General features: G+C 45.3%; 1 protein-coding gene across 2 annotated transcripts; it reads left to right on the top strand.

Moving 5' to 3' along the window:
- The first annotated feature begins 106 nt into the window (after nucleotides 1-106).
- On the top strand, nucleotides 107-22970 carry LOC135376193 (uncharacterized). Of its 2 annotated transcripts, XM_064608791.1 has the most exons (13): nucleotides 107-866; nucleotides 984-1077; nucleotides 1856-1957; nucleotides 3880-4017; nucleotides 4443-4544; nucleotides 7248-7385; nucleotides 7929-8030; nucleotides 8819-8956; nucleotides 11289-11390; nucleotides 11722-11859; nucleotides 12534-12638; nucleotides 14616-14753; nucleotides 16548-22970. In XM_064608791.1, the coding sequence occupies exons 3-13, from the start codon at nucleotides 1861-1863 to the stop codon at nucleotides 22313-22315; spliced, it is 6966 nt and encodes a 2321-aa protein (XP_064464861.1). In that variant the 5' UTR covers nucleotides 107-866; nucleotides 984-1077; nucleotides 1856-1860; the 3' UTR covers nucleotides 22316-22970. The 2 variants fall into 2 exon arrangements, with proteins under 2 accessions (XP_064464861.1, XP_064464862.1); XM_064608792.1 differs by lacking the exons at nucleotides 3880-4017; nucleotides 4443-4544.
- Nucleotides 22971-25544: the final 2574 nt, after the last annotated feature.

The following is a 25544-nucleotide window of genomic DNA, read 5'->3' on the forward strand; positions in this document are numbered from 1 at the left end:
TCGTCTCAACACGATTTGTTGCATCCGCAGTGGGGAACAATCTCCCTGCGCCATCCCTTCCCGTGTCTGGTGGCGTCTTTCTGAACAATTGCTGGCGACTTTTGCTCATAGTTTGTTATATAAAGTGTAAGTTTAATGATGTCCTCGCTAGGAAAGGTCACCTTGGGTGGTCCGCAGGCAGAAAAACAACTGATAAGACGATAAGAACCCATGAAGGCATCACGTGAAGTACCCTCTCGAGCCTAGGAAAGAGATAATTATCTCTTTCCTAGTCACCGTGATGTGACTAGCTCACATAGGGCACATAGACGTTGTAATATATAATTTTTTCCCCTTCTAGCTTAATTGATACATATTATAATACACATTTTTATATTTGTGCAGTTTTGAAACCTATAGCTCCCCTTGATGGTCCTCTATTCGACAGAAAATAATTTTTTTTTTGTTATGTTAAACCGGTAGGGCCCTGCTGTAGGTGAAACTAACCCTGAATGACATTACTGACATGCCATTTAAAAGTCAGACTACGGACACTTTATGAATACGTTGTGGAGGCGATGTTCAACACAACGCAGTGACGAGCATGGATTTATGAACGCCAATCGTTGTTAGAAAGCATGCAGCAAGCCCTGTATGGAATGTGAGACAACACAGTTTACACCACACTTGTGACCACACCATGCAAGATCACCATGAGAATGTCTCGTAAGTCACATGGCACATTGCAGGTGGGCCATGGGTCCGGCGTGGGAACATCGACGACGATCGTAACTGAAGTGTTCGGCGGAGCCAGGGCACGATGAGCGCAGGGTACAAAGACTGACACGTGATCTACCTGGTGCTTGAAAGAAGTACTGAAGAAAAAGGTTTGTAAGACTCGAATACTATTATACGCTCCATTGTGTGGTATTGCATTCAGCAAGACAACATAGTTGACGGGGACTATAGCCCGCATTGATTTACGTTTTCTTTTTTTACCGTAGCAAGTACTCGTTCAACCACCCGTCAACACGTGCCATCACAGCGAGGGCTCCCAGGAAGGTCACATTCTTGCACACGGTTGTAACGCCCAATAAGGTAAGTCCCGTCAGAGTATCCCACTTACCAGAAACGATCGATTCGCAAACAAACGCATTTGCTGGAATGTGTTCCGTATAATTTCAGGCTAGATAAACATTTTGAACGTAGAACAGATTCCTTAAAGGGACTTTCTAGACTCCAGATGTGAAGTAAATGGGCCTCATCAGATGATCTCATTCATGTAGTAGTTTTCTTTATTTTTTACGAATCCAAGCGGAAAATATTTTACTCGTTGGATATGTTACTCGCAAATCGTTTATTTCAAGTTACTTCGGTTATGTGACTGGTTGTTTGACATAATATTCTGAGAGATGTTCGAATATGTTTATTCGCGTCATCTTCAGCAAACTGTTTCAATCCCTGCTATCTCGGAAGTGAGAGCTTCGGCCACGGTGATTGGTTTTCGCAAGCACGTGACCTTACCGGAAATAGATGCAAACACGTCTTCGAAGGTGTCTTCAGTGATGTCACGGCTGGTTTAGTTGCGGTATTCTCAGTGCGAATTTTCCACGCGCAATTACTTTTACTTTCATATTGTTATTATTTTTTACAACTTGATGGAAAAAGAGATACATAACAAACGTAAATATATAGTGTAACACACTAGTGCGTAAATAACGCAGTATAGGCAGTACAAAGACTCGTTTTCTTCTATAGATTAACTCCAGACGGCTTCATCATTTGCAATGCTCATCTTACCTCAGATATGCGATCTTTTGAATCGCTATGTTTCCCGTGTGTGAACCACACTCTGAAAAATTCTCCTACTTTGCAGAGACGATGACGACCGTTACGACAAATAAATCAGAGCTGGAGCTTCACAAACTCCTTGAACGAGCAGTCCTTCTCTCCTACTACGACAAATTCATCGAGATAGGTGAGCCAAAACGGAACTTCATATCACCGGGCATGTCAATCAGGGACGTGACACTTTCGTCGTCAACCATGCAGAGCCAACAGGTCGGGAGTGACCGCTGCCGAGGTCATGGGTTCGAAACCCTGTACCATGCGAGCAGGAGTCGGTCACGTCCTCCTCTGAGACTGTAGCCAAATACGCTGTCCCGTGCGATGGGGTTTAGTTAAGTTAAGTTGAGTAACTCTCAGTATAGGACGAATGATAAAGTACTCCTTGAACAGAGTTCCCTTTCGAGGCAAACCCCGATGTTACTAGAATGCCTATTTTCTTACTACGGCCGCGAAGAGGCAAAGGTCCCAGTACAAACTATCGCGTGCCAAGGTTGTCTACACTGAGGGATGTGTTTATATTGACGTAATTCATTTGCAGAAATATGTTGCAAAGACAACTTTCACCTTGGAACCGAAGACCCGCTTAAATGGGTTGTTGGGTCGGGAAGCGCGTACGTAAGATCGATGGTGTAATTTTCTGCACCGCTTTGTAGCTTCCTTTGGTGACCTTCCCCTCCCGAAAACAGCTTATATATTAAAGGTACTGTAAAGCAGCACCGATCAAATGTCATTTAGTGTGGCTATTCGATAGTCCAAGCCAATAGGACAAAAAACTGTGCACGTTTCATTCCAATCGACAGTACAATTAATTAGAAAATTACAATTAAATATTACGGGCAACACTGTACTCGGTATTCGAAATGAATCCGTACTTCTGACACATACGGCGGCAACCACATTACATGCGTATAACACTGGGCCCGGCATAACAATCCACCATAAAATCCGCCCCTGCAATCCACACAACGATCCACATCTGAGGATAAACGGATAAGCGAATTGAAATGAAATGCTGAGCCGTTGAAAAAATGTGTCAGAAGTTCAAGAAGGGACTTGTTTGTTCACAGAGGTTCACAGAGAGAGTTTGTTCGTTCGAAAGAGGCCACGAACAAAAGGAGCGCGCAGGCGCAGCAGAGAAGTAGGGAGAGCCCCCATCGAAGAGCGACCAGCACTGGGTTACTTCGCAAAAACAGGGGTTAACAGGTTAAACTGTTAACAGGGGTTTCACAATGCATAGGTAAACAGGAAAACTAATAATATGGTTACTAAAATAACAAAGTTCCGATGTCATATTGTGTAATACCAATTTTCAGTGTGTCCCGCTGTACAGGGGGTTGTTTGACACCAGGCGTCGCACCGCTCCACTATGCCGCATCTTTCATGGCAAATTAAAACTATTTATAGCGCGTTGTCGGTCGTGTGGTTATGCATATGGTATTTAGAAGCAACAAAATCTCTAGACATATCACCGGCATATCATGCTTGTCTACTGCTTTACAGTACCTTTAAATAAACGGGATTTAAAAACTCGCATACTCTCGGAAGTACCGAAAAAAATATCCCCAGATATAAATAGCGTTGATCCTTTTAACATTTGGGGAAATATATTTTTCGTACGATTTTTTTTTTTTCATGTTAAGTGAAACACCCTACAACAGAAGCCTCAAGTCCTGAGAACAAGTACTTTATATTACTAAGAGCAGCTACTTTCCAGTACTCTTTGCATATTCTCAAGTACAACGATGGTTGCCTCATGATCTAAAAACTAGGAATCAGAGGAAAATCTGTTGGAATATATATACACAATTACCTCAATACTATGCACTTTGGAGTACGGATCCACATGTCAGTGCATTGGCAAAACACAAGACAACTGTTCCGTCCACAAAAAAAAAGAAAAGAAAAAAAGAAAACACCGGTCCAGATAAATAAATCTTTGATATCGAAGATGAAGGCTGCAAACAATGACACTGGTACCTCTACAACGCATGGGGTCACGTGTCTTGATAAGGCATCTGTCCACCCTAACCTCACTTACGGATTTGCCCTTAGGTGGGGACAATGTGCAGCAGCTTCGTGACTCCAGCGGACACGATTTCCAGGAGTTGATCAACATGGTAGATATGGCCAGAAAGCCACCTCACGTCAAGAGGTTCAAGAAAGCACTGGCAGAGTGGAAACCAGACACAGGTAAATAGAAAACTAAATTTGAAGAAAAGGCTGTCTCTTCATGTACCGTGTGTTGGCACGCGTGCGCAGTACATAATGTCCGTATAGAAAGATGGCGTTTCGTTGAACTAGGCCTCAGTCCGGCCTCACAAGCAGATCAGTTAACGAGCTATTTTCTGCAATCACCGTAAGTCTTTCTAATGATTCTAATTGCGTGCACGAATCTCCTATATGGAAGCAACGATCGCGTAGGCCATTGTGGGAACGCCTGGCTCTCCGTATATGCATAACTTCGCAGAAGTGTAGGATAGTTAGGTAGAATTGCAAGCGGCTGCATTCCTCTCTAAAGAGCTTACTCAAACGACAGTTACGTTACCGCCACATTAGCCCTTCAGTCGTTTCCGACAATGAAAAAGTGCGTCTCAATCTAAGAATAAAAACGACAGTTGCAGCAACGTCCACTCCAGCGGATGGATCAGAAGGAGAGCTTCACAACCTACTTCGAGGAGCAGATCTTCTCTCCTACCACGACAAGTTCATGGAGATAGGTGAGTCAGAATAGGCTGTGTCGATGCGTACGCGGAATACTAACGGAAGCTAGTCGTGCGTGTACATGTGCGGACAAGGGACGGTGGCCGCATGATTCAGAGCGTACCCGCGACCAATTAAGCCTGTTTGGAGAAGAGAAAGATACGGGATAAATTTAAGAAAAAGGAAATCCGCTTAGCACGCAATACGTATTCTGACTCCCACCTGGTTCGTAGGAGACGCCGCGCGACATGCCGTCACTGTTAGCGTTGCGTCCAGTGTAATAATGGCGACACAGAACACAATTGTCAGGTTCTCACTGTAAAGGTCGACTTGCATTCTGAATAGCGACTCCTGGTGGACAGCTTGACAGACGAAGCAGGATTTCGAGCGACGTCAAATGTCGCTCGATTGCTTCTCTAAATCGGCGCTAAAATTCAAAAAGAAATTGCTCTCATATGGAAGTCAGCGTTTGAATTGGTGTAATGCAAACACAGTGCGCAAAGCGCTAGCGCTACAGGAGAGAGCCACCAAATTGGAGTACCGACGAAATAAGCAACGCAGTTAAGATGTTTAATTGAGAAAGGAAGATTTTCATTTATGGAAGGAACCAGAAAGGTCGTCCTACTTACAGAACACCACGATGGTCGCAACAGTTACTTCCCTCTAGTTTTGAAAGCCGTACGGTTCCACAAATTGGGAGGACTGCTTTTGCATACTACTGTCTATACATGTCTATACATGAAATTCGTTATACAGGATGTTTGCTGCAACGTGTCCCTAAATTATATTTTTAAAAAAATTACGAGAATGTCGCTCGCTGCATTCGTCTTTGCGGCACTTTTTTCGCCAGGGAAGACTGATTTTGTCGTATTTCAACTGCGATAAATTGAATTTTTAAAATTGATCTCGCTAATTTACCGAGTTAACCCCACGTTTTTCCAACGGAAATGGAATGCGCATGTTCGATTTACCACGAAACATCACTGAAGGCGTCCAGCACCACAGCGGGAACACATGAAAAAAAGAAAGAAAAAAGACATGCAAAAAGGCGCTGTTTTGGGACTCCCAAGTCGCTGGGCGCTAGTAGTTCAGCGCTATGTGGGCCGTCGTTGCTCCGCCCCCTTCACAGTCACTCGCCACACAAAATTTGGTGCGTCACGCCTTCAGCTTCCCCTGACGCTTCCTGTCGTTCCACGCATATCTCTTCTTGCCGAGTCCCAAAACGGTGCTTTTTGCATTTTTTTAATGTGTTCCCGCTGTGGTGCTGGATGCCTCAGCTATGTTTCGGGGTAAATCGAACATACGCTTTCCATTTGCATTGGAAAAACGTGAGGTTGACTCGGCAGATTTGCGAGATCAACTTTAAAAACTCAATTTAATGCTGTTGAAATTTGACTGGTGAAAAAAAACTGAAAAAAAAAAGCTGGTGTCTTCCTCGTGAAAAAAGTGCCGCAAAGACCAATGCAATAAGCTGCATCCTTGTACAGTGTCTAGGTTATTTTATATAGTTCATAGGCACTCTATAGCAAACATTCTGTATATTTACAGTCTCCTTACCTGAACCTGACCCCATTGATGCCAGATAAAGTATTCGTAGCGGATTTTGAGCCCTGTTTGTCTTCCTGTTCTTGTGGATATTTCGTTCCCTTGGAGTTGAGATGAAAACAGGTGTCTTTCTTTCTTTTTCGGAGACTGCCACGTTTCAGTTGTTGATCTTCTATGTACAGGCCCCGACAAATATTTACGGAACACGCAGCAGGTGTATTTTCTCCTGTGCGCGACAGCTAACCAGCGAGCGGAAACTGGCCCGTTTATTCTTTCAGAGATGTGAGTGAGTTCCCTGGTAGCGACACACTGCGAGAGTTTCGTTATGGCTTTAATGTGCCCAAAGCAGGTGGAGATCTTTGGGGGGGGGGGGGCACGCGTTCAGACCTGCCCTGAATTCCAGACTTGAACATAGTGTTAATGGGCCCATATCCCCAAGCAGCACAATGTACTGAAAGTCGGGTGCAATAGGGGTGGACGGGTAGGTGGAAGGCCTTGAACAGGCTTGTGAAACGAAAGAACATTGATGAAACACATACCGGCCACCCCTATTGCACTCGACTTTCAGTACATTGTGCTGCTTGGGTCAGCATGCACGTGGCACTTGCCCATAGGGACCCCCCTCCCTTTGGGAAAATCCTAGATCCGCCCCTGCTCGAAACATGGTTTGAATTGGTGTCGCTGCCGTCTCACTCCTCTCCCCCTCTGAACGAGTGAACAATCCCACTTCCGCTTGCCGCTAGGGTGTCGCACCGAGGTGGAAATATACCGGTGGCGTTTTCCGTAAACTTTTGCGGGGCCTGTACTTCTACTCTCGCGACAAAGAACGCCGTAAGCGGCACCGAAGGCCAAGCATCGCCGACGCTGGCCAAGGAACCGTCGAGAAATCACCGTGTGCAGGTGGGCTGAGCGGTTTTCTGACAGGCTGACGTCACCACCGCGGAACTCGGTGTCTTTCTGTCGAGAAAACGTTGTACGCGGGTCCCATTTTATAGCGCGGTCATCGCCATGTATCGCAGTCGGCGCTACTCTTTCGGATATTTCTAGGGTTCACTCACCTTTCAACGTCTACTATCCACCCGTAGCCGCCCTTTCAGTTTGTTTTAGTGTTACTTCTATAATGCACGAAGTCACGTGTCTTGGAACCTTAACCTCCGTTTTGGAATTGTCTTTAGGCGGGGACAATGTTCAGCAGCTTTGTGACGCCATGGGGGACAATTTCCAGGAAGTGATTGACCTCGTTCATATGGCCAGAAAGCCATTTCACGTCAAGAGACTGAAGAAAGCACTGGGCCAGTGGGCAGGAAAGTCAGGTAAATGAAGAACCAAACGGGGAGAAAGGACTCCATCTTCGTGTAACCCGTATTAGCGTCCAGTACCGGTGTATAATGGCACCTTGAATGCCGCGAAGGCTTTCTTCGTTGGTTCAGAAATCCAGCATTAGAAGCCAAGCAGTTGACGACCTTTTTTCTGCCACCTCCGCAATATACCTAATCGATCTAAGATCTAATTGCATGGAAGAACATTTCAACTTGAAGCAGATGGTGACATAGGTCATTTGGGGGTACCGGAATTCCGCATGCATGGTTGCATAGAACTGTAGAATTGAGAGATAGAGGTACCGACAACGTACCCACAACTGACTCGATTCTCACACGCGCTGTCGCCACATCAATCACTCTGTAGTCTTATCTCTGAGTATCGTTAAATGAAGATAGTGATAGGAGTTTCACGTTATCTTACAATGAAGAAGATTTCAACTATGACTTTGTGTGAATGTCGGTCGATTATGGCGAACCAGTCGTGAACCTGTCGAACCATTGAATCAGTGTGCAACAGTCGACATTGCTTTACAGTCAAGGTAACATCCACTGCGGCCGACGAATCAGAAGAGGAACTTGACGAATTACTTCGACGAGCGGATCTTCTCTCATACCACGACAAGTTCATCGAACTGGGTGAGTTAAAAAGTGTGTCTGTGTGTATCGAATACAAGCGGGATCCAGGCAGGTTGTTGCATTTGCAAAGGCGTGTGTATCTGTGGGCCGGTGGTGGTGAAAGGCGAAATAGGAGATAGAGGGGAGTGTTAAGATAGAGTTAAGCCGTCATCTAACGCTGTCCCCAATGCTAGGTCTTCTTCCTGCACTGAAGGAGCGCTAAATTTCAACTCGTAGGTCCGTGTGAGCGCGCCAGCCAAAATGGGGCCTCAGGATGTTTTTCATATATTTTTACCATAGCCGTGTGAATGCAACTAGCCATCAAAACGGCAAGCTTTCTATACCCAGTTACAATTATTACTACAAATAAATCTTGTTCGACCGATTGATAATTTTGGCATGCTGCGCTAAGACTGAAGATGTTAGATTGATGGGCTGGTTGTGTTGAAATTCTAAAATCGCCAATGGAAGGGAACACAAAAAGAAATGCTTAGTCCTCTCGTTTCGTGCTCCCTTGCATGGTTTCTCTTGCCATTCTAAGCAGTAATTTAAGAATACTTATTTTAGAATGGGTTTAGATGCTTGCTGCATCCCCTGGAGAGAAAGGACGAAGAGGAGTGAAAAAGGGGTCTTTGTGATTGCAGAGGATAACGAGGCCTATAGTATAGGTCATCATGAAACTATTCAATGCGAGACAAAGGCAAAAATTCGTATCCCAGGTCTGGTAGGGTCTTCTGCGTTAGGGATGTGTCTAATGTGTCTGAGGACACGTTACAAATGTTTAACCTCGGTATTGGATTCGTTCTCAGGCGCAGACAATGTGCAGAGGCTGTGTGACTCAACCGACGAAGAGTTCCAGACACTCGCCGAGCACGTAGGCATGGCCAGAAAGCCCCTTCACGTGAAAAGATTGAAGAACGCACTCAAACAGTGGTCAGGCCATTCAGGTAATTGGAGAAATCTGGGGTTCTGGTAAAACGACTCACTTTTCGTGTACATGCTCCTCGCACTCCATGGTAGCATTCATACACGACGGTCCGTATTGGCCAAGGGGAATTCGGTTGTATACGTGCGGTGTTTTTTGATTCCCAGGTCATAGGCTGAGTATATACATAGTTGCAAGGTGTTACTTGGCACTGTAAATCAGTTGTATTTTGCCATTACGTTTCCCTTACTTCAATCTCCGCCTGTTATGCCTCTAATTATTCCAGTCGTTCTCACGAACAATTCCACGATCCACAAAAGATGTTACGGCCCCTTCGGAGCACGTACAGGTTCAGGTTATTAAATGCATGTGCCTCAACAGGGATTCTGAACTTGGGACAGGAAATTTGGGAATTGAAATGGGGGAAGGACGCCACGCGGCATTCACTTCCGGTCGTCACTTGTGTAGTGTATCATTCACAGGACATCTCCCTTGCCAGCGACGCACCAAGGGTAGGTCATGACAGTTTCTAGATGCGTGTGTCTCATCTGTGCCAGCGGTATGGTCGCTCGCGAGGTGCAATACAGCCTCAAGAAACTCGGGAGAAGCAATAAGATACCTCGGAACTTATGCGCGTATTGCTTTGGAGTTATTATGAGCAGGGGATAGCGCCCGGATGAACGGCAAAACGGGTGCATACACTCTAAATAATTTTACATCTTAAAGGGTGTGAAAGAACATGTGCAAGGAGCACACCTTTTAAGATGTAACGGAACACCCTCAAGAAATCAAGGGTGTAATTGTATGAAAGGGTGTAATGTAACCTGCAAACCATAGAAGAGGCAGCTGGAAATTATTACAGCTTCACTGCGAAAGTATAGTGTTTCTAGTTTTTACAGAAGGCAGATGCTTGGTAGTTTGGAGTGTTATTGTGGCTATCTCTGCATCGCTCTGCGATCACAGCCATGCAAAATATTCTTTAAAAAGCCAAGAATATACTTTCCTCGCACTGAACTTGTAATACTTCCCAGGTATACTACCCCAGCTGTACCCTGTGTGAAGCAAAAATACGACATTGCAGTCACATGTTGCACAGCACACACATGTTATAGGTGATTGATGTGGGTATATGCGGGCATCATACATATAAGACACAATCACAGAAACTGATTAGTTATGCTTTTATTAGGTTGACATTATGCCGTGCAGCATACATATCCTACATTACGTAGGCATGAAGGAATTCAAACGTATCACCTAATACAGCTTTATCACATAGTCCTCTAAGCTTGAGGGGTTATATGACAGTGTACCAAATGCTGAGTAACTGTGCATTTGGTCTTTATATCACAACTTGTATCACAAGCTTAAGTTCTGAGTACCACAAGCACTCCAGGACTGCACAGGAACAGGAATACATTTGGCCTGTGTAATGGAGCCTCTCCCACCTCCAAATGCACCCTTTGTTGCACCCTCATCACACCCTCCTGACAATGTCTCATAAAAAGGTGTAATTCACCATAGTTACAGCCTCGAAAATTTTCAAGCCAAAGTTCTAGGGTGTAAAATAGGTGTGTACATGAGAATACACCAATTTTACACCTTTAAAGGTGTGAAAATATTTAGAGTGTACGTGAGCAAAAGGGTGTTGAGAATCGATCACGTAGGGAGGTACCAAGGGGGTTTGTCCTATGTCTCAAACCTATACGCACGACTCCCTTGTCAAGTGGGCTCTAGTGACATCAGTCATTGTGTCCTTTTATGACCGAGTGCTTCTCTGCATCTTGCAAAAGAAATACAGTGAAGGTAGTAAAGTAAATGAAACGGTGGCCCCAGATGCTTCCTCCTCCATTTCTCATGTCAGAGGAGCAAAATCCTCAGTCCCTCCTATGGTTTTATTATCTTGTCAGTGAACAGCACGATGGCCGTAGGTTGCTATAGGTCTGGTTCCCTTAAGGACGTGGACGTTAGCCGGAGAGATATGCACGATGGCTCATAAACCCTCTTGACTGACATGTCTCCAGCATTTTTCTGAGCCAGCTGAGTTTCGAGATTCGCACAAACGATGTAATACGCGTCTCTTACCCTTTGTTGCGAAACTCGGCATACAGGTCCTCATCGTATCGGAGAACCTTCTCTTAAATACTTTCTCTTAAATATGCTAAACAGGATGCCAAGTGTTACATCCCCTTCTACTTATGTCCTTCCCCTTTCTGGTCCAGTATAGCTTACGTAGTCGTTATCGACAGTTCCTTTACGTTAGCAAGTCGATTTTATCTTATCTTAATGAAAATTTAAAACCTCACTGCCCGGACGCATGTGTCTGTATCGCCTACAGTGAACTTCCTTTGCAGCCGTAATGACGTCCATTCCTTCAAACGAGTCGGAGCGTGAAGTTCACGAACTGCTTCAGCGAGCGGATCTCCTCACCTACTACGACAAGTTCATCGAGACAGGTGAGCCAGAATGCGACTTCGTGTCACCAAATATAGCGACCTCACTGGTACTTCGGTTGTTTTTTTTAAAGGGTTTTGTTTTAAGGTCACTATTTTTCGGCATGCTTGCTGAACGATTTTTCTGAAGTCAGCCTCGGTGGATCAGTGGTATACTGCGGCCAAGTGCCTCGGATTTGAAATGGCGCGAATAATAATAAAAATAAATAAATGAATAAAAAGGACAATTTCTCTCACTCGTAGAGCAGCGCCTTGCGTGGTCTACAGTGCATTTAGTAAATCGTCTTCATGAGACTTGGAACGTGTTTAACTTAAGTGTTGAACTTGACCCTAGGCGTAGACAATGTCCAGCAGCTTTTTGACTCGACGGCAGAAGAGTTCCAGGAGTTCATGGATCTTGTTGGCATGTCCGGATTTCCTTTTCAACTGATGAGGTTCCAGAATGAACTGGAACAGTGGACAGGACTCCCAGGTGAGCTACACACCACTGCACTGAGGCATAGCACTCGTACCTCGTATACTCCACCTTGGCATTCCTGCGCGGAACATAATGACTTTGGCGAACATAATGACGCGGAACATAATGAATTTACACGCTCACCAACTATTTTTTAAATCTCCGCAATGCACCTAGTGTCCTGACTAACGACATAGACTGAAAGAACGAACGAGCGTATGGACCGCATGACGGACACGCCTATACCCTAATATGCCGTTCAGTTTTTTTTTCTCAATTTACACGCTGTGTAGAACGTCGTGTCCACAGTGCAAACTAATAACGTCTATCGAGGTCTCGCAACCCGTTTAGATACGCAGACCAAACAATCCACCGCTGTGTTTGTACTTATGTACCACATAATAGCCACCGTATTTCATTTAAATGGGCCCTAAAGATGGTCGTGTTTTGCGTCTCATAGGGTACTGGACGCAGGTGTATTCCTTATTGAATGGTTATTATGTTAATACACGCACAATGCAGCGTAGGAAGTGTCTTTGTTATTGCCGTTTGGATGCGCTGGTGCTATACATTTTCCTTTGAGATGTCGTTCCAATGCATACACAATGTATGTAAAGCATATAACGCAGATACGAGTTCAAATATCATTTTTTTTCCAGCGTGCCAACCAATCGCTTATTTTTTTTCAGTCACAATGACGTCCGTTCCGGCAACAAAACCGAGACTCTCGGAGATTCACCACCTCCTTGAACCAGCGGGTCTCCTCTCTTACTGCGAGAAATTCGAGGAAATAGGTGAGTACAAACGATTAGCACAGCTTTCACAGCACACAACACACAGAGCACTTGTTGGTCTGTGCAGGCTATGGTAAGTGCATACTGAAAACTCTGTCTTTCCGTTCGAGCCAAAACGCACTCTGTCGCCTCATGCCATGGAACAACCGCATGAGTCAGTCAGAAGGGAAATACGCGAATCGTTATGGGTAATGATGATGAGTCCTTTCACTGAGTACATATTCCCAAATATGAGTCTTGGTATTTTTCGAGTAACGGATACTCCCAGAACATCAGGAACTTTATTTTAAGATGATGAATGGGGAGTTCCATCGCCACGTCACATACTCTACCTGGTGGAGATGTGGGAAATGAAATAATGATCCCCTTTAGTATAAGGATCGAAGTCATACGGTGTCCAGAAAGGTGCAGAGAGCTTGGAGGGCAGAGCATTGGTGGGCTGCGGATGTGGCCAGGGACCAAGCAGTTTTCTGTGGAGAGGGGAGGATGGGCGAGAGTCCAGCTGACTAACGTTGGTAGTGTGGCCAAAGAAAAAGAATGTGACCACAGCGACAACGTCTGGAAGAGTGAACTTGTACACACTTTTACCGGATTGAGGCTTATTCGTGGAAGAAGCTAAGACACCATGCAGTATCTTACGACGAAATGTTAATCATTTGATGTCACGTAATTTATAAATAGTCCTAACGTGCGAAAAAGAACATTTAATGTAACGTTTCAACGAGAACATTACATTCATTCGGAAATGCTCGTATACGAGCCCATGGGATTTCACGGTTACAGTTTTAGTCTTGGTGTGACGGCCGCACCTCAAGTGGCGAATTTCCCCATTCATTGTCATTAACTTATTTGTTGTTGTTGTTGGTGTGACGGGCGACTACGTTCGCCAATTTGTTTAATCTCGACCACGCTCGACATCGTAGCCCTTAAAGGCTTAGTAAACACCACTATGCGCAACGAACGCTCTTGAGCAACTCGATACGGATCGGAATCAACCTGCATCGAAAATGCCGTGCGAATTAGCGAATGTTTCTTTGAAGAATTTGCTTTTGTTGCAGTGACGTTCCTACCACACATGAACACCATCTCATGGTCAGCAGCACTGCCTACGACAATGCCACTGCTCACACACTGGGTCTCGATATTGGTTACAATGGGGTCCATCGGTGACCAGGGACGGATTTAAAGGTCTGTCATGGGAGGGGGGGGGGGGGCGGTCGTAAGGAAATTTCGTGCTTTGCGGCGCAGCATCGTCCAGGATATAGGGTTTTTACAAAGGGAACACGACCGCATGAGGTCCCCCCCGTTACATCCGCCCCTGTCGGTGACCCTGAATGAAAATGATTGTGTACGGTTTGTTGCGTGATCACCTGTTCGAAGTCATCGATCGGGGTCATTGGGCTGAGTCTTGGGAAAACCCAGGGAAAACCTCAGACAGCACAGCCGGTGACAGGATTCGAACCCGTGTCACCTCCTAGTCTCGGCGTGGAAAGCGATCATGACTAACGATCATGACTGGTGACTGATGATCATATGACTAGTACACTCAAGGGGGGAAAAAGGAGTGGGACGGAGATCAATAGCGGCTCCTTATAGTCCCTTAGACTGCTATTCCCTCCCCATTTTGGTGCCCTAACCCCGAGGTTTAGTCCCTAGGACTGCAAATTGTTACTGACCTTCGTAAAATGACTTTCAGAATGCAACAGTCTACGTAAATGTGTGCTGTTGGTCAGTTTGGTGGTATAAGACTTTATAATTGAGCCAACTTAGCGATATTCCACCCAGAGAGAGTAAGGAACTGTTAGCGCATCTTTCTTCTCAAATTGTACCCTATGTATGCCGCAAGGTTTTAGATCACTTGATTTTTTTGTGTAACATGTACGAAGGTGGATATAAGAACCTCCTGCGACGCATTCGTATAAACTGTGTTCATAAAGCCTCAGACGATTTTAACCCCAGTGCTGAAATTTCCCTTAGGAATGGACAATGTGCAGCAGCTTCGCGACTTGACTGACGAAAAGTTCCACGAGGTCATCAACCGGGTAGACATGGCCAGGAAGCCGTTTCATGTAAAGAAACTCAAGAAGGTACTCGAAGAATGGACGGGGCCCACAGGTAACCAAAAGGCCACCAAATTCGGGGGGTGGGGAAGGGATCCATTTTCTTGCACATGATGTTACACACAGTCGCACACTCCACGTTATTATTCCCTATAGACTCACTTCAGTGCTTGACGTCATGGTCATGCGGCGGCGCTGCTATCGTGCTTGGTGGATGAAAACCGCGCGATGATTGAGTCATTGTGTGTTTTCGGTCAGTATCAAGGGCATGCCGCAACATGGTGTAGTCATTGCATGTCCTTCGCGGTACACAGTGGAGAAATACGTAGCACACACCGTGCGGTTTCCTATTCCGTTTCCTCTACCAGCGACGTCTACTCCATGCGCGTGAGCGGGCGCACCCTATTGATTACAAACAGAAGTGGGTCTATGCGTTACACAATGCCAAATATATTTTCCTCCAGAGCTTGTTAGTTGATTGGCAGATCCCCTGCTAGGTTTCCGACTATCATCTCTCGTGCGTTATTTTCTTTCTTCGTTTTATTTCTAATCTCTCCCATTACTCTGATGGGCAGCCCATTGGGCCAGCGTGCATAAATTTCTACTAAGGCAGGTGATAAGCAACGTGAGAAAGAAGCGACGTGGCGGCACTGCATGCCAGAGTCACCTTGAGGCCATTACATCGGTCTTTGTGTTTTCTAAAAAGGAGCTGTAAAGTAAATGGCACACATGTAGAACCTTTGCGCTTTCCTCAAAGCTCGTAACTTGGACGCTTCAGATGCCTAAAGTCTCTGCTGCAAACCCTCCTGCTCTTTCAGCAATTCAAATTCAAAAATTGCTTGCCGAGCAAAGGATGCCGAATCCGCGGGCTACTCAGACGCGACAACCCTTACTCGACTAGAACGCCGTCTACCGAAAAGGCAAGCAAACACCCAAGCGACTTCGTGGCCGTATTCGCGAGTGCAGTGCACGCCTCGTCATCGAAGGTGCACGATTTGTGTTTCTCAGAAGACAAGCACGTAAGCCCGATATCCGTATGAACTATGAAGTGCTTGGATGCGAGTTTTCGAAGGCAGCAGCGATACAGAGACGCGGAGAGAGAGAAAGACCAACAGAGGGCGCGGACCGCGCACATACTCGAAAACTTCTGTTGTTACACTCGTATTCTGTTCTAGCATTGTTCTGAATTCATTAATCATTGGTACGGATCTTTTATCACAATATTGTTCCTTCACAATGCCCTTCAGTCGTCCATGTCGGCTTCCTCGTGCAGTACTAATTCTCCTGTTTTTTTTTCTCTTACATACATGGCATTCCCTATCGGCGAGACGTCCATTTGCATTCTTTCTCTTTATTCTGTTTCTCTATCTTGCTTGGATTCAGTGTATGAAATGCTTCATTGTTTGTTTGAGTCTAGTCTTGTGTACACACATTTGTGTACTTCTTTGTCTACTTGCAAGGATATGATACTGTCCATGGCTATAAGGAAGCTCCACGCTTCCATCCCATTGTCTCCTGTTATGTGTCCGATGAAACAAACCTGTTCCCCTGAAATGACCGTCGTGGTCTCGAGAGCCAATTAACGAAACAAGCAGAGGTATCGATAAACACTGAAAACTCAAAGGCACTAGACAACAAACTAAAACAGAGCAGCGACGGCACATCGTTGCTGCTTTTATTATACAACTTGATCCCAGAGCAAAAAACAAGAGTCCCTGTAGCCTCAGTTGCTTCGCGGCGCAAACACCGAAAAACGAGAGTCGCGTTCCAGATACATTACCGCGCTTGACCTGTTTCTTGTATAATTCCAATTAGTGTTGCTTACGTTCCTAAATTCCCTAAATTACAGGAATTTCTCGCTCCAAAGACATGGCTTCGACATCTGAATTGGATCCCAACATAGAAAGGTCGCCACAGTGGGAAGACGTCAGGAAGGAAATGCACGAAGCCATTGCGGAGGAAGACGAGGCTCGTGTTCTAAAGTGCCTGGATGCTGCACCTGCTTTGAAACTTTGGCTGGATCCTGTTAAAAAAAAGTCAGCTCGTTACAGAGCTGTTAAAAAGAAATCCATCCGTATACATGGCCTCTTAGTCTCGCATGGATGTGGACTCAAGAACGACAAAGAAGCATCGTATTATCAATATCTGACAGGCGTTCATCGAGCTGAAATTCGACGGCAACGATACTACACCACAGAATGCGAGGGCTCCTACATCTATTACTTGAAAAGCAAATCAAGGCACGTCGGATGTGATGACTTCGAGGGGCGATTGGAGAAGATGTTCAGGGAACTTTCAACCGACCAATTAAACGAGAAAATATTGAAAGTTATTGCCACAGCACCGCATCTGGATATACGATTCGACTACAACAGTGAAAACGTTCAGGGGATCACGGGTTGCAGCGGCAGCCGCGTCCTCGGACTTGCTGATTATGAAAAGCAAAGAATTTCTATCGGAGGTGGAGCAACGGAAGCCGAAGTCCGGGGCACGTTTATTCACGAATCTTGTCATTTGGCACTTCATCTGGTCTATAAAAATGATGGCAAGCCATATTTGCGCGAAGATACCGAAATGGAACGGAGATACAGAGCCATTCTGAATGACATAAAACGAAGAGAAAACGATGTGGATCTCTTGATACGACTCGCTTTGATGAAAAATGAAGAACAAGAAGCGATTGTTCGTATCCCACACATACTAACTCAATATGGCAGCGATCATGGAAATACGGTTCTCGAAAAGGAGGTACCAGAGTTACGAAAGTTTTTCGAGGATACTGTCATCCCGGAAATGCAGAAATACATTCAAAATGGAATCCCGTCGATAGATGCAACCATGATAGAAAAGGTAAACGAGAGACTCAACAAAGCTTTCAACATTGACAAACTCAATGTCAAATTCGAGAACCAACCGAAGAACAGTGTCTGGGAAAACTGGTTGCTTCACGTAGTTACGGGTCCAGAACTGAGGCTTCTCGAAATAATGGTTCACAACGCTGTGCAATCTACGGGAGTTCCGTACATGTTTTTCGATGCAAAACAGCTGGACTCCGCACTGGAGGATGTGTTACTAGACTACAAATATGCTTTTGCGCTTGTAACGGTCCAACAAAACGAAGGCGTCCGAAAGATGATTAAACTTCTCAGTGAAGTCTCTTGTGTCACTGGATCAAAAGTCATCTTGCTCGTGGAAGACAGTGGTAAAGACTACTTGGTGAAACAAGTGCAAGAAGATGCATTCTTTGGCGAGAGGCACAAAGTTCATAGGATCGACGAAGCAAGCTTTGAGCATGTTACGTATAGCTGCAAAAAAGGGATTTTCGAAAATTCCCGCGTAAAACTTCAGGGCCAAGACGTTTCTAAGCTTAAGGACGCAACGAATATAGATACCTTCATACGTTGCGTAGACACCCCTGTTTTTCTAAAGCTCTGTGAATCAATGAACATTGACGTGGGACCTCCTCTTCATGAACTACAAGAACGTGTTCAGATCTATTACGTGGAAAGAGAGTGTAGAAGAGCCGTGGAAATTAACTTGAAAGAATGCAATCTAGGCGACGACAGTGAGGCTTTCGCACTTCTGGGCTGTACACACAATCAGGTCGCAACACTTCTACCTCACGGTTGTATGGCAAAGGCCAAGGAGGAATTAACGAAGTTCGAGAAATTCGTACTCCTCCAAGAACCACGTGGCTACGAAGCCCTCCTGGAAAATGTTCATTTCCTAAACAAAGTAGCGCACCTGCTAAAGTTCGAGGAACCTCGTAAGAGGCTCTTGTGGACAAAATCAAACGGTCGTCTCAGTCACCTTCCAATGACGGGAAGTGAGAGTTACACCGAGGACGCGTTGTTAAAGGTAAACGAGAAGGTAGTCATTGTCTCTGGTGCACCAGGTATGGGAAAGAGTGTGTTGGCATCTCGGTTGTGCACACAGTTAAAAAGTCAAGACAAGAAGCGGTGGGTGCTCTACGTCGACCTTCTTCAGCAAATGGCATTAGTTAGAACGACGCTGCCTAGTCTGGAATATCTAGCGGAGATGTGCCAAGTACGAAAAGATGGTCTCGAGTTCGCTTTCTTCGAGGAAAGCTTGAAGAATGGTAGCCCTTTCGAGGTCGTCGTCATGTTGGATGGCTTCGATGAAGTCAAAGAGAAATGTCGCAAGTGTGTACTCGACTTTATTCTGTTTCTAGCTAACAAAAAAATTTACAAGGTGTACCTATTTACTCGCACTGTGTGTAAACCCCATGCACAAGATGTCCTGCAGACGGCGTCATATGATCTCGTTCCTTTTTCTGATGAAAACCAGAATGATTTCCTCAAAAGATATTGGGCCCAAAGAAAAACTCAAGCGAGCAGCAAAAAGGCATTTCTGCAAAAATTCCAGCAACTGTACGGGACATTGAAGAAGAAAAACAAGACAATCCTGGAAACCCCTCTCCTACTTCGTATGATGGCTCAGATGGAGAGCGGGGAAATTACAAAGTCGGGCAATTACTCTTCGTTGCTCAAAATTGTTGACATTTCCGGTGGGAGCAGTATATACACTGTACACATCTACAAGATGTTTGTCGAGTACAAGCACCTTGTGCACCGAAAAGAAAAGGTGAAGGAAGACATCTCCCGAAGTGCTGTGCGAGGGGACAACCATGACGCGAAGTCTCCATTCTACGTAAACCATGGTCTCCTCGCTATGAAGTGTATATTTCCTCAGGATATATTGGAAACCTTATTGAACGAAGACGAATTAGAGCAGTTAGATCCCGAAGGACGTTTCATCACCGGAGTTGATTCTTTCAAAGAAGGTTTTGTGAATAGAATTAACGACGCAGGAATTCCCGTGTTCGTTCATAAGACTTTCGCCGAATTTTTCGCAGCTCACTACCTGTTGGAAAGGGTAAAAGGAAGAAAAAAATCCAGGTTTAGGGAAAATGTTGTCGGATTGTATGGTAAAAAAGACTACGAGGGTGTAATGATGTTGTTCGATGGACTGGCGTCGGAGTCCTATCCACTTCACTCTGCCGTGATCAACAACGACGCTTCATATTTTGAGCAACATGTTATCCAAAGAGATGATATGTTGAAGGTGGATCAGCTCAAAAGGACGCCATTACACGTAGCTGCCCTGCATGCTGATGAAACGGCATTGAAGAGGCTTCCAATGGATGATGAACTAATCAGGGATGATTTGTTTCAAATGTCACCATTCGAGTACGTAGAACTCTTTTCCCCATGGGGCGCAGAGTGGATGAAAGATCTGTGGGAAGCGTCTGTTGTGAGATATTTCCAGACTGTGACTCTTTGGAGGAACTATCTGCGAACTGAGACTTCAGCTGTGAGAGACAGACTCGACGTATTATGCGCTCGATGCAGTGAGGAAGCAGTGAAACATTCTACCGAAAATCTACGCACATGTGAAACCTTGGAGAAAAAGAGACATTTTCTTAAACGAGCAATATTGACGGCCGTGATACACGACCTACGAGGCGTTTTAGACGTGTATCTGAGTTATGTGTCCCCGAGAGAGAGTACAGGAGAACTAGACACAGACATCATGGACCAATTAGAATCACGCAAGGAACGAAGCTTGACATGTTCTGTAGAGTCTTCGGTAATTGGAAACCTTGATAGTTTTACAGACAGCAGCAATAGAACTGTCCCTTTTTACGCAAAGTCCGAGACTGTTTGCAAAATGCTCCTTCCTTACTGCGATATGGGAATTCTTGATTATGATGGAAACACAATGTTGCACATTAGTGCGAAAGAAGGAAATCTGGAGACAACACAGTTTTATCTCGCACATTTATCCATTAACAATAGAAGGAATGGACACTTTAAAACTCCTTTGCACTTGAGTGGAGATGCAGAGATTGTGAAGCTACTTCTCCGTCGTTATCCCTCAGTGAATGTTTTCGATTATCGTCAACGAACTCCGATGGATATACGTGCAAAGAAAGATGATTTGGAGGCCATGAAGTTGTTACTCCTTCGCACTCGGATAGATGACGCACATCACATCAGATTAGACACAACGCTTCACGTGGCTTCTTACTCTCATTCCCTTAAAGCTGTGACGTTTCTTCTACCTCACACAAATGCGCACATGCTTACCTACGAAGGAGAAACGTGCTTAGACGTTGCTTGGAGAAGTTGGGAATATGAGAAGAGTTTGGATTTCAACGTTGTGAGGTGTCTCATCCCACACTCGCTCGTGAACTCACCTGAAACGTTCGGCTCATCACCGTTGTACATTTGGGCAGAAGGTGGTGGAAGGAAAGTGATGCAAACTCTATGGCCTTATTTGCGACACAGTGACCCTAGGCATGCACAGAGGATCAGCAGAAGCTATGCGTATGTGTCTATGTCTGTGTCTCTGAACGAGGATTTCCAAGAAGAAATTTCGTGTCTGAAACTTCTCTTCCTCCATTTAGATGTCATCGCTGGTGATTGTTGTGGCAGAAAACTGCTACATGATATCGCCAAGAATAAGCCAAGTAAGATAATAGAAGTAAATTACATTAATTACATGAAGCTGTTACTGCCGCATTTAAATCTGCATATGGAGGATTATGTAAAATATAGCGTAGGAAATGATGACACTGTTACCTTATATCGGGGATGGTCGCACATGAATAACACCGATGATCCCCACATTGACGATGTCAACGCCGAAATGGTCGACGACGAGGGCAGTATGAAGTTGCTAATAGAAGCACGGGAAGGTAATGCCGAAGCCGTGGAACTTCATCTCTCACATCATTCCGTGTGCTTTACAGATGAAAAGGAGAACACTGCATTGCACTTGAGTGCGTCGAATGGACACACAAATGTGGTGAAGCTTCTCATTCCTTTTTATACATCAGTGGACGTGATCAATGTGCGTCGAGAAACGCCCATGCATGTGTGCGCCTCAAATGGACACCTGGATGTTGTGAAATTATTATTACTCCGCTCTAGAATGAGTTCCCGTGACGTGGTTGGAAGGTCACCTCTTCACTTGGCCTGTGAAGGTGATGCCGTTGATATCGTGAACTTCCTTCTTCCCCACTCCTTCCCTAATATGTGCGATGAGTACGGTTCCACGTGCTGCGCTTCTTCCGCCGAAAGAAGTGAAATGAATGTTCTGAGATGCCTCATCCCGCACTTTCTTATGAACTGTCCTGATAGCATAAGCGAATCACCAACGCTAATGTGTGCTAAAGATTATATAAGAGAAGGGTTGGTGACATTATTGCCATATTATTGTGATTATGACGCTGCGAGTTTATTGACGCTTTGCCCGCAGTCATTTTATGTGGGCTATATGAATATGAGCACTACGCCTTGCCTCAAACATATGGTTCTCCACTCAAATGTCAGGGCAGTAGATGTGTGTTTTCGTGAAACACTCAAACTCATTCGACTGTTTTATCAAGAGAGTGATTCAATGCTGCATCCAAATGGCACTGCGCTATCACGAAACCTAAGGTATATTTCTCTCTTGCTTCCTCATACAAATATTTCTTCTAAGGACGATGGAGGCAAGAAACTATTACAAGGAGTCCTCCAAAGCAGACAGGATCTCGAATTGGTTAGCTTCCTTCAGAAGTGGACTCGCTTGAGTGACTTTCATTCATGATGCTCACGATTGTTAGCAACGGTTGTGGTTAAGCACCAAGTGGCACCGAGTTGTCAGTGGACATGAGCTCTGCAGATGATATCGCAGTTTTAAGAGAGGCATCAACAGCAGTTGCTTGCCTTCATCCGAGAAAGCAGAAATATTCAGCCAGAGTCAAAAATGAAATACAAAATCACTTTTCTGTTTGCCGAGGCTAACGGGTTTTTTCTTATTCTTGTTCACCTTGTTAAAAAGTACGGTTCTGTAGTAGGTCCATAAGGTGATCCGAAAATGTGTAAAAAAAGTGTGTTCCTAATGTGCTTGTTATATGGTTAGCTACGTTATACATACCGCACTATTAGAATACGTGCTGCGTGTGATTATATTTATATGGTGCATCTCACCTTTAGTGGATATATAACTGTAATACTGCGATTGAGCATCACGCTCTTAAAAAAAAGTTGGTCAGCGTTATATCTTTTTAGTTCCAAATTGCTACGGGCTCCAAATTGCTTTGCCAGTTATGATTACAGATTACAGTGTAGTTACAGACACACAGAACATTAAGAATCAATTTGACGTAATCAAGGTTTGTGTAAGGGAACCACGAATGATAAAAAAAAATACACGTCACAAATTGGATTTGTGTGTGTGTGCGATTAAATGATTACATGCAGTTGTTTTTGAAGTAATGTGTCCAGTTAGATGTCATCAAGAGATGCAGAAGGGAAGAAAATCCAGTAAAGAAATACGAAGGGAAGTGTCCCAGAAGGAGAGACGCCCATATTTCGAACAAGGGCGGTTCTTGTGTTCATCATCATCACGAGCGAGATGCAGAATTAGCGGCTCGCACACAGCGCAGGACATGTCCTAGGGTCTCATAGCAGACACGGACACATGTTTCGAGGGGACACAAGTTATAGTTATGGCCGGATTGTGAAAGCTCGGGATGTGTGCTTAAGTTGTTATTACAGGTACTTTTGCGGATTCTAACTACCCGAGCAGCACACAATATTGGCATTTCCCGGCTTCATTGACCCTAAGGAGAGCCACTCAAGCCAATGAAGAGCAATAAGTGATGTTATCTTGGCTCAACCGCAAGTTCACAAATGTGAACAAATAAGGCGCGTCAGGTTAGAAAACGATTAGAAAACGAGTTTCGAAGCAATGTTGCCCATAAAATTACTTTCTGGAATTACTTTGTGAACGATGGCGTTACATTAGCCTGCCATCAAACCAAAGTGCCAATGTTGCCAGCTTTCAGCCAATGGTTATATTTTCATATTCCGAAATCTTGTGATGTGTAAGGGAAAACCGGAATAGTATTGCTAAAATTTAACTCCCGCGAAGTATTGTGGCACAACTATTTCTTACTTTTTTGGTCGATACATCCTCAGTGGTGGGTAGTTTTGTAGGACTACTCGAATGACAGACAGAGTGAGATCCTACTAGCTCACCACCATGCTACCCATGGCAGTGTTTCAGTACCTACCCAGGTAAATATAAGAAAAAAGACGAAAGAGAAAAAAAAATGCATTGTACTGTGACGCCTTCCTGTTGTCGTGCTGCCATTCAAACCAATTAAAACTAGACCGGAGTGGCAGTTACTATAGCTACAGGGCATTCGTATTCTACATTGGCTCACCACGGGCATTGGACCAATATTGGCAGTTTCATTGGCGGATTACCAGACCTTTGTTGCACGGCCTATATATTGGAACAACGTAACTTATATTGGCTGCCAATCTTGGACCGATATGTGACCAATTATGGTGTTACCAAATGGGGTTACCAAATTAAACCTTCGAAGGCACGTGGTGTTTGCACCACATCACGTAAAACTGCCTTCATACCGTGCATTCGTGCTGCCCAAACTTGAATTCGCATCGGCCATATGGGATCCCCATCAAGAGTATTTCATTCAAGCATCAGAGTCAGTTCAAAATGTGCTTCATTACGTCTATAGCTATTCCAGAGACGCGAGTGCTTCGCGTATAAAGAAAAACCTTGACGTTGATGTTCTCTCGTCAAGACGGTTGATACCAGGCTGCGTCTCTTCCATAAAATGTATCACAACACAAACACTCGCGATCGTCTCCTAGTCCCTGCTATTACATTTCATCTCGTCCGGACCACCAACCACATGTTTAAGCTTTTCCATTGTAATATCACTTCCTTTCTACTCAAAGGCTCAGCGCTGGGGGAATGTGATTCGCCACTTTGCCGGCGTGCGCTGGGGCTGCACTGAGCGGGATCTTCTTGTGCTCCACAAAACTCTGGTTCGCGGCTCCCTGCTATGCAGCTTGCCCGTATTGCACGGTATATCAGCCACGTCTGAACACAAGCTTCGGTGTACACTGGCACGCAGCCTGCGGACGTGCCTTGGTGTCCCGCGCAGCGCTGAGACACGGATGGTGATCGCCGACGCCGGGGAAATACCCATCGATGTCCTCCGCCGAAGAGAAACCATCCGACACTACCTACGGTTGCTCGCTCACCACCGGCGTCATCCTCTGGTTCAAAAGCTACGTAGACGGAAGAACAGTAAACTCTCGCTATGTGTTACAGTAACATCTGGAAACCTCCTTGGCCTCACTGTTGCCCCGACCGCCCCTTCAGTGGCACCATGGACACTGCCGAGCCCATCTCTCTCGACACACATCCCTGGCCTCCTGGGGCCGAAGAGCCAGATCCCCGTTTCGGTTCTCAAGCAGTCTACTTTGGAAATGATGGATACAAAGTACAGAGGCCGCACGGCTGTGTTCACAGATGGTTCGTCTACGTCGGATGGCTCCTCCGCTGCCTTTGTCATACCGGAGGAGTCACTATCATGTAGGTTCCGCCTGTCACATCGCACTTCGTCGACCTCTGCGGAGCTGTATGCCATCTTGTTATCTCTAAAGTCTGTCTCCAAATACCCTCCCCGTTCCTGGGTGATACGCGCTGACTCAAAATCAGCCCTGCAATGTGTAGGAACCATGGGCATCCGCGGCTCATTTGCCCCGGTGGTTGTTAGTATCCTGACGGCACTCAAGGTTCTCGGCGAACAGGGACACCGGGTGACCCTACAGTGGATCCCCGGCCACACCGGCATTCAGGGCAACGAACAGGCAGGTTTAGCGGCTGCTGCGGCCCACCGTATCTCCAGAGCCGTGCCCATTATCCTCTCCAACGGGGATAGACGCTCCTACTTGTCTGCGTTGGTGTCACCCTTGGCCCGCCAGCAATGGCTGCATGACATCACTCAATG

Source organism: Ornithodoros turicata, unplaced genomic scaffold, assembly GCF_037126465.1.
Source record: "Ornithodoros turicata isolate Travis unplaced genomic scaffold, ASM3712646v1 ctg00001055.1, whole genome shotgun sequence".
Classification (NCBI taxonomy): domain Eukaryota; kingdom Metazoa; phylum Arthropoda; class Arachnida; order Ixodida; family Argasidae; genus Ornithodoros; species Ornithodoros turicata.

Excerpts from the sequence above, each read along its gene's own strand:
- LOC135376193 (XM_064608791.1), top strand. The coding sequence starts at position 1,861 with ATGACGACCGTTACGACAAATAAATCAGAGCTGGAGCTTCACAAACTC. Across the intron at positions 1,958-3,879 it reads CGACAAATTCATCGAGATAG|GTGGGGACAATGTGCAGCAG; the intron begins GTGAGCCAAAAC and ends ATTTGCCCTTAG. Across the intron at positions 14,754-16,547 it reads AGAATGGACGGGGCCCACAG|GAATTTCTCGCTCCAAAGAC; the intron begins GTAACCAAAAGG and ends CCTAAATTACAG.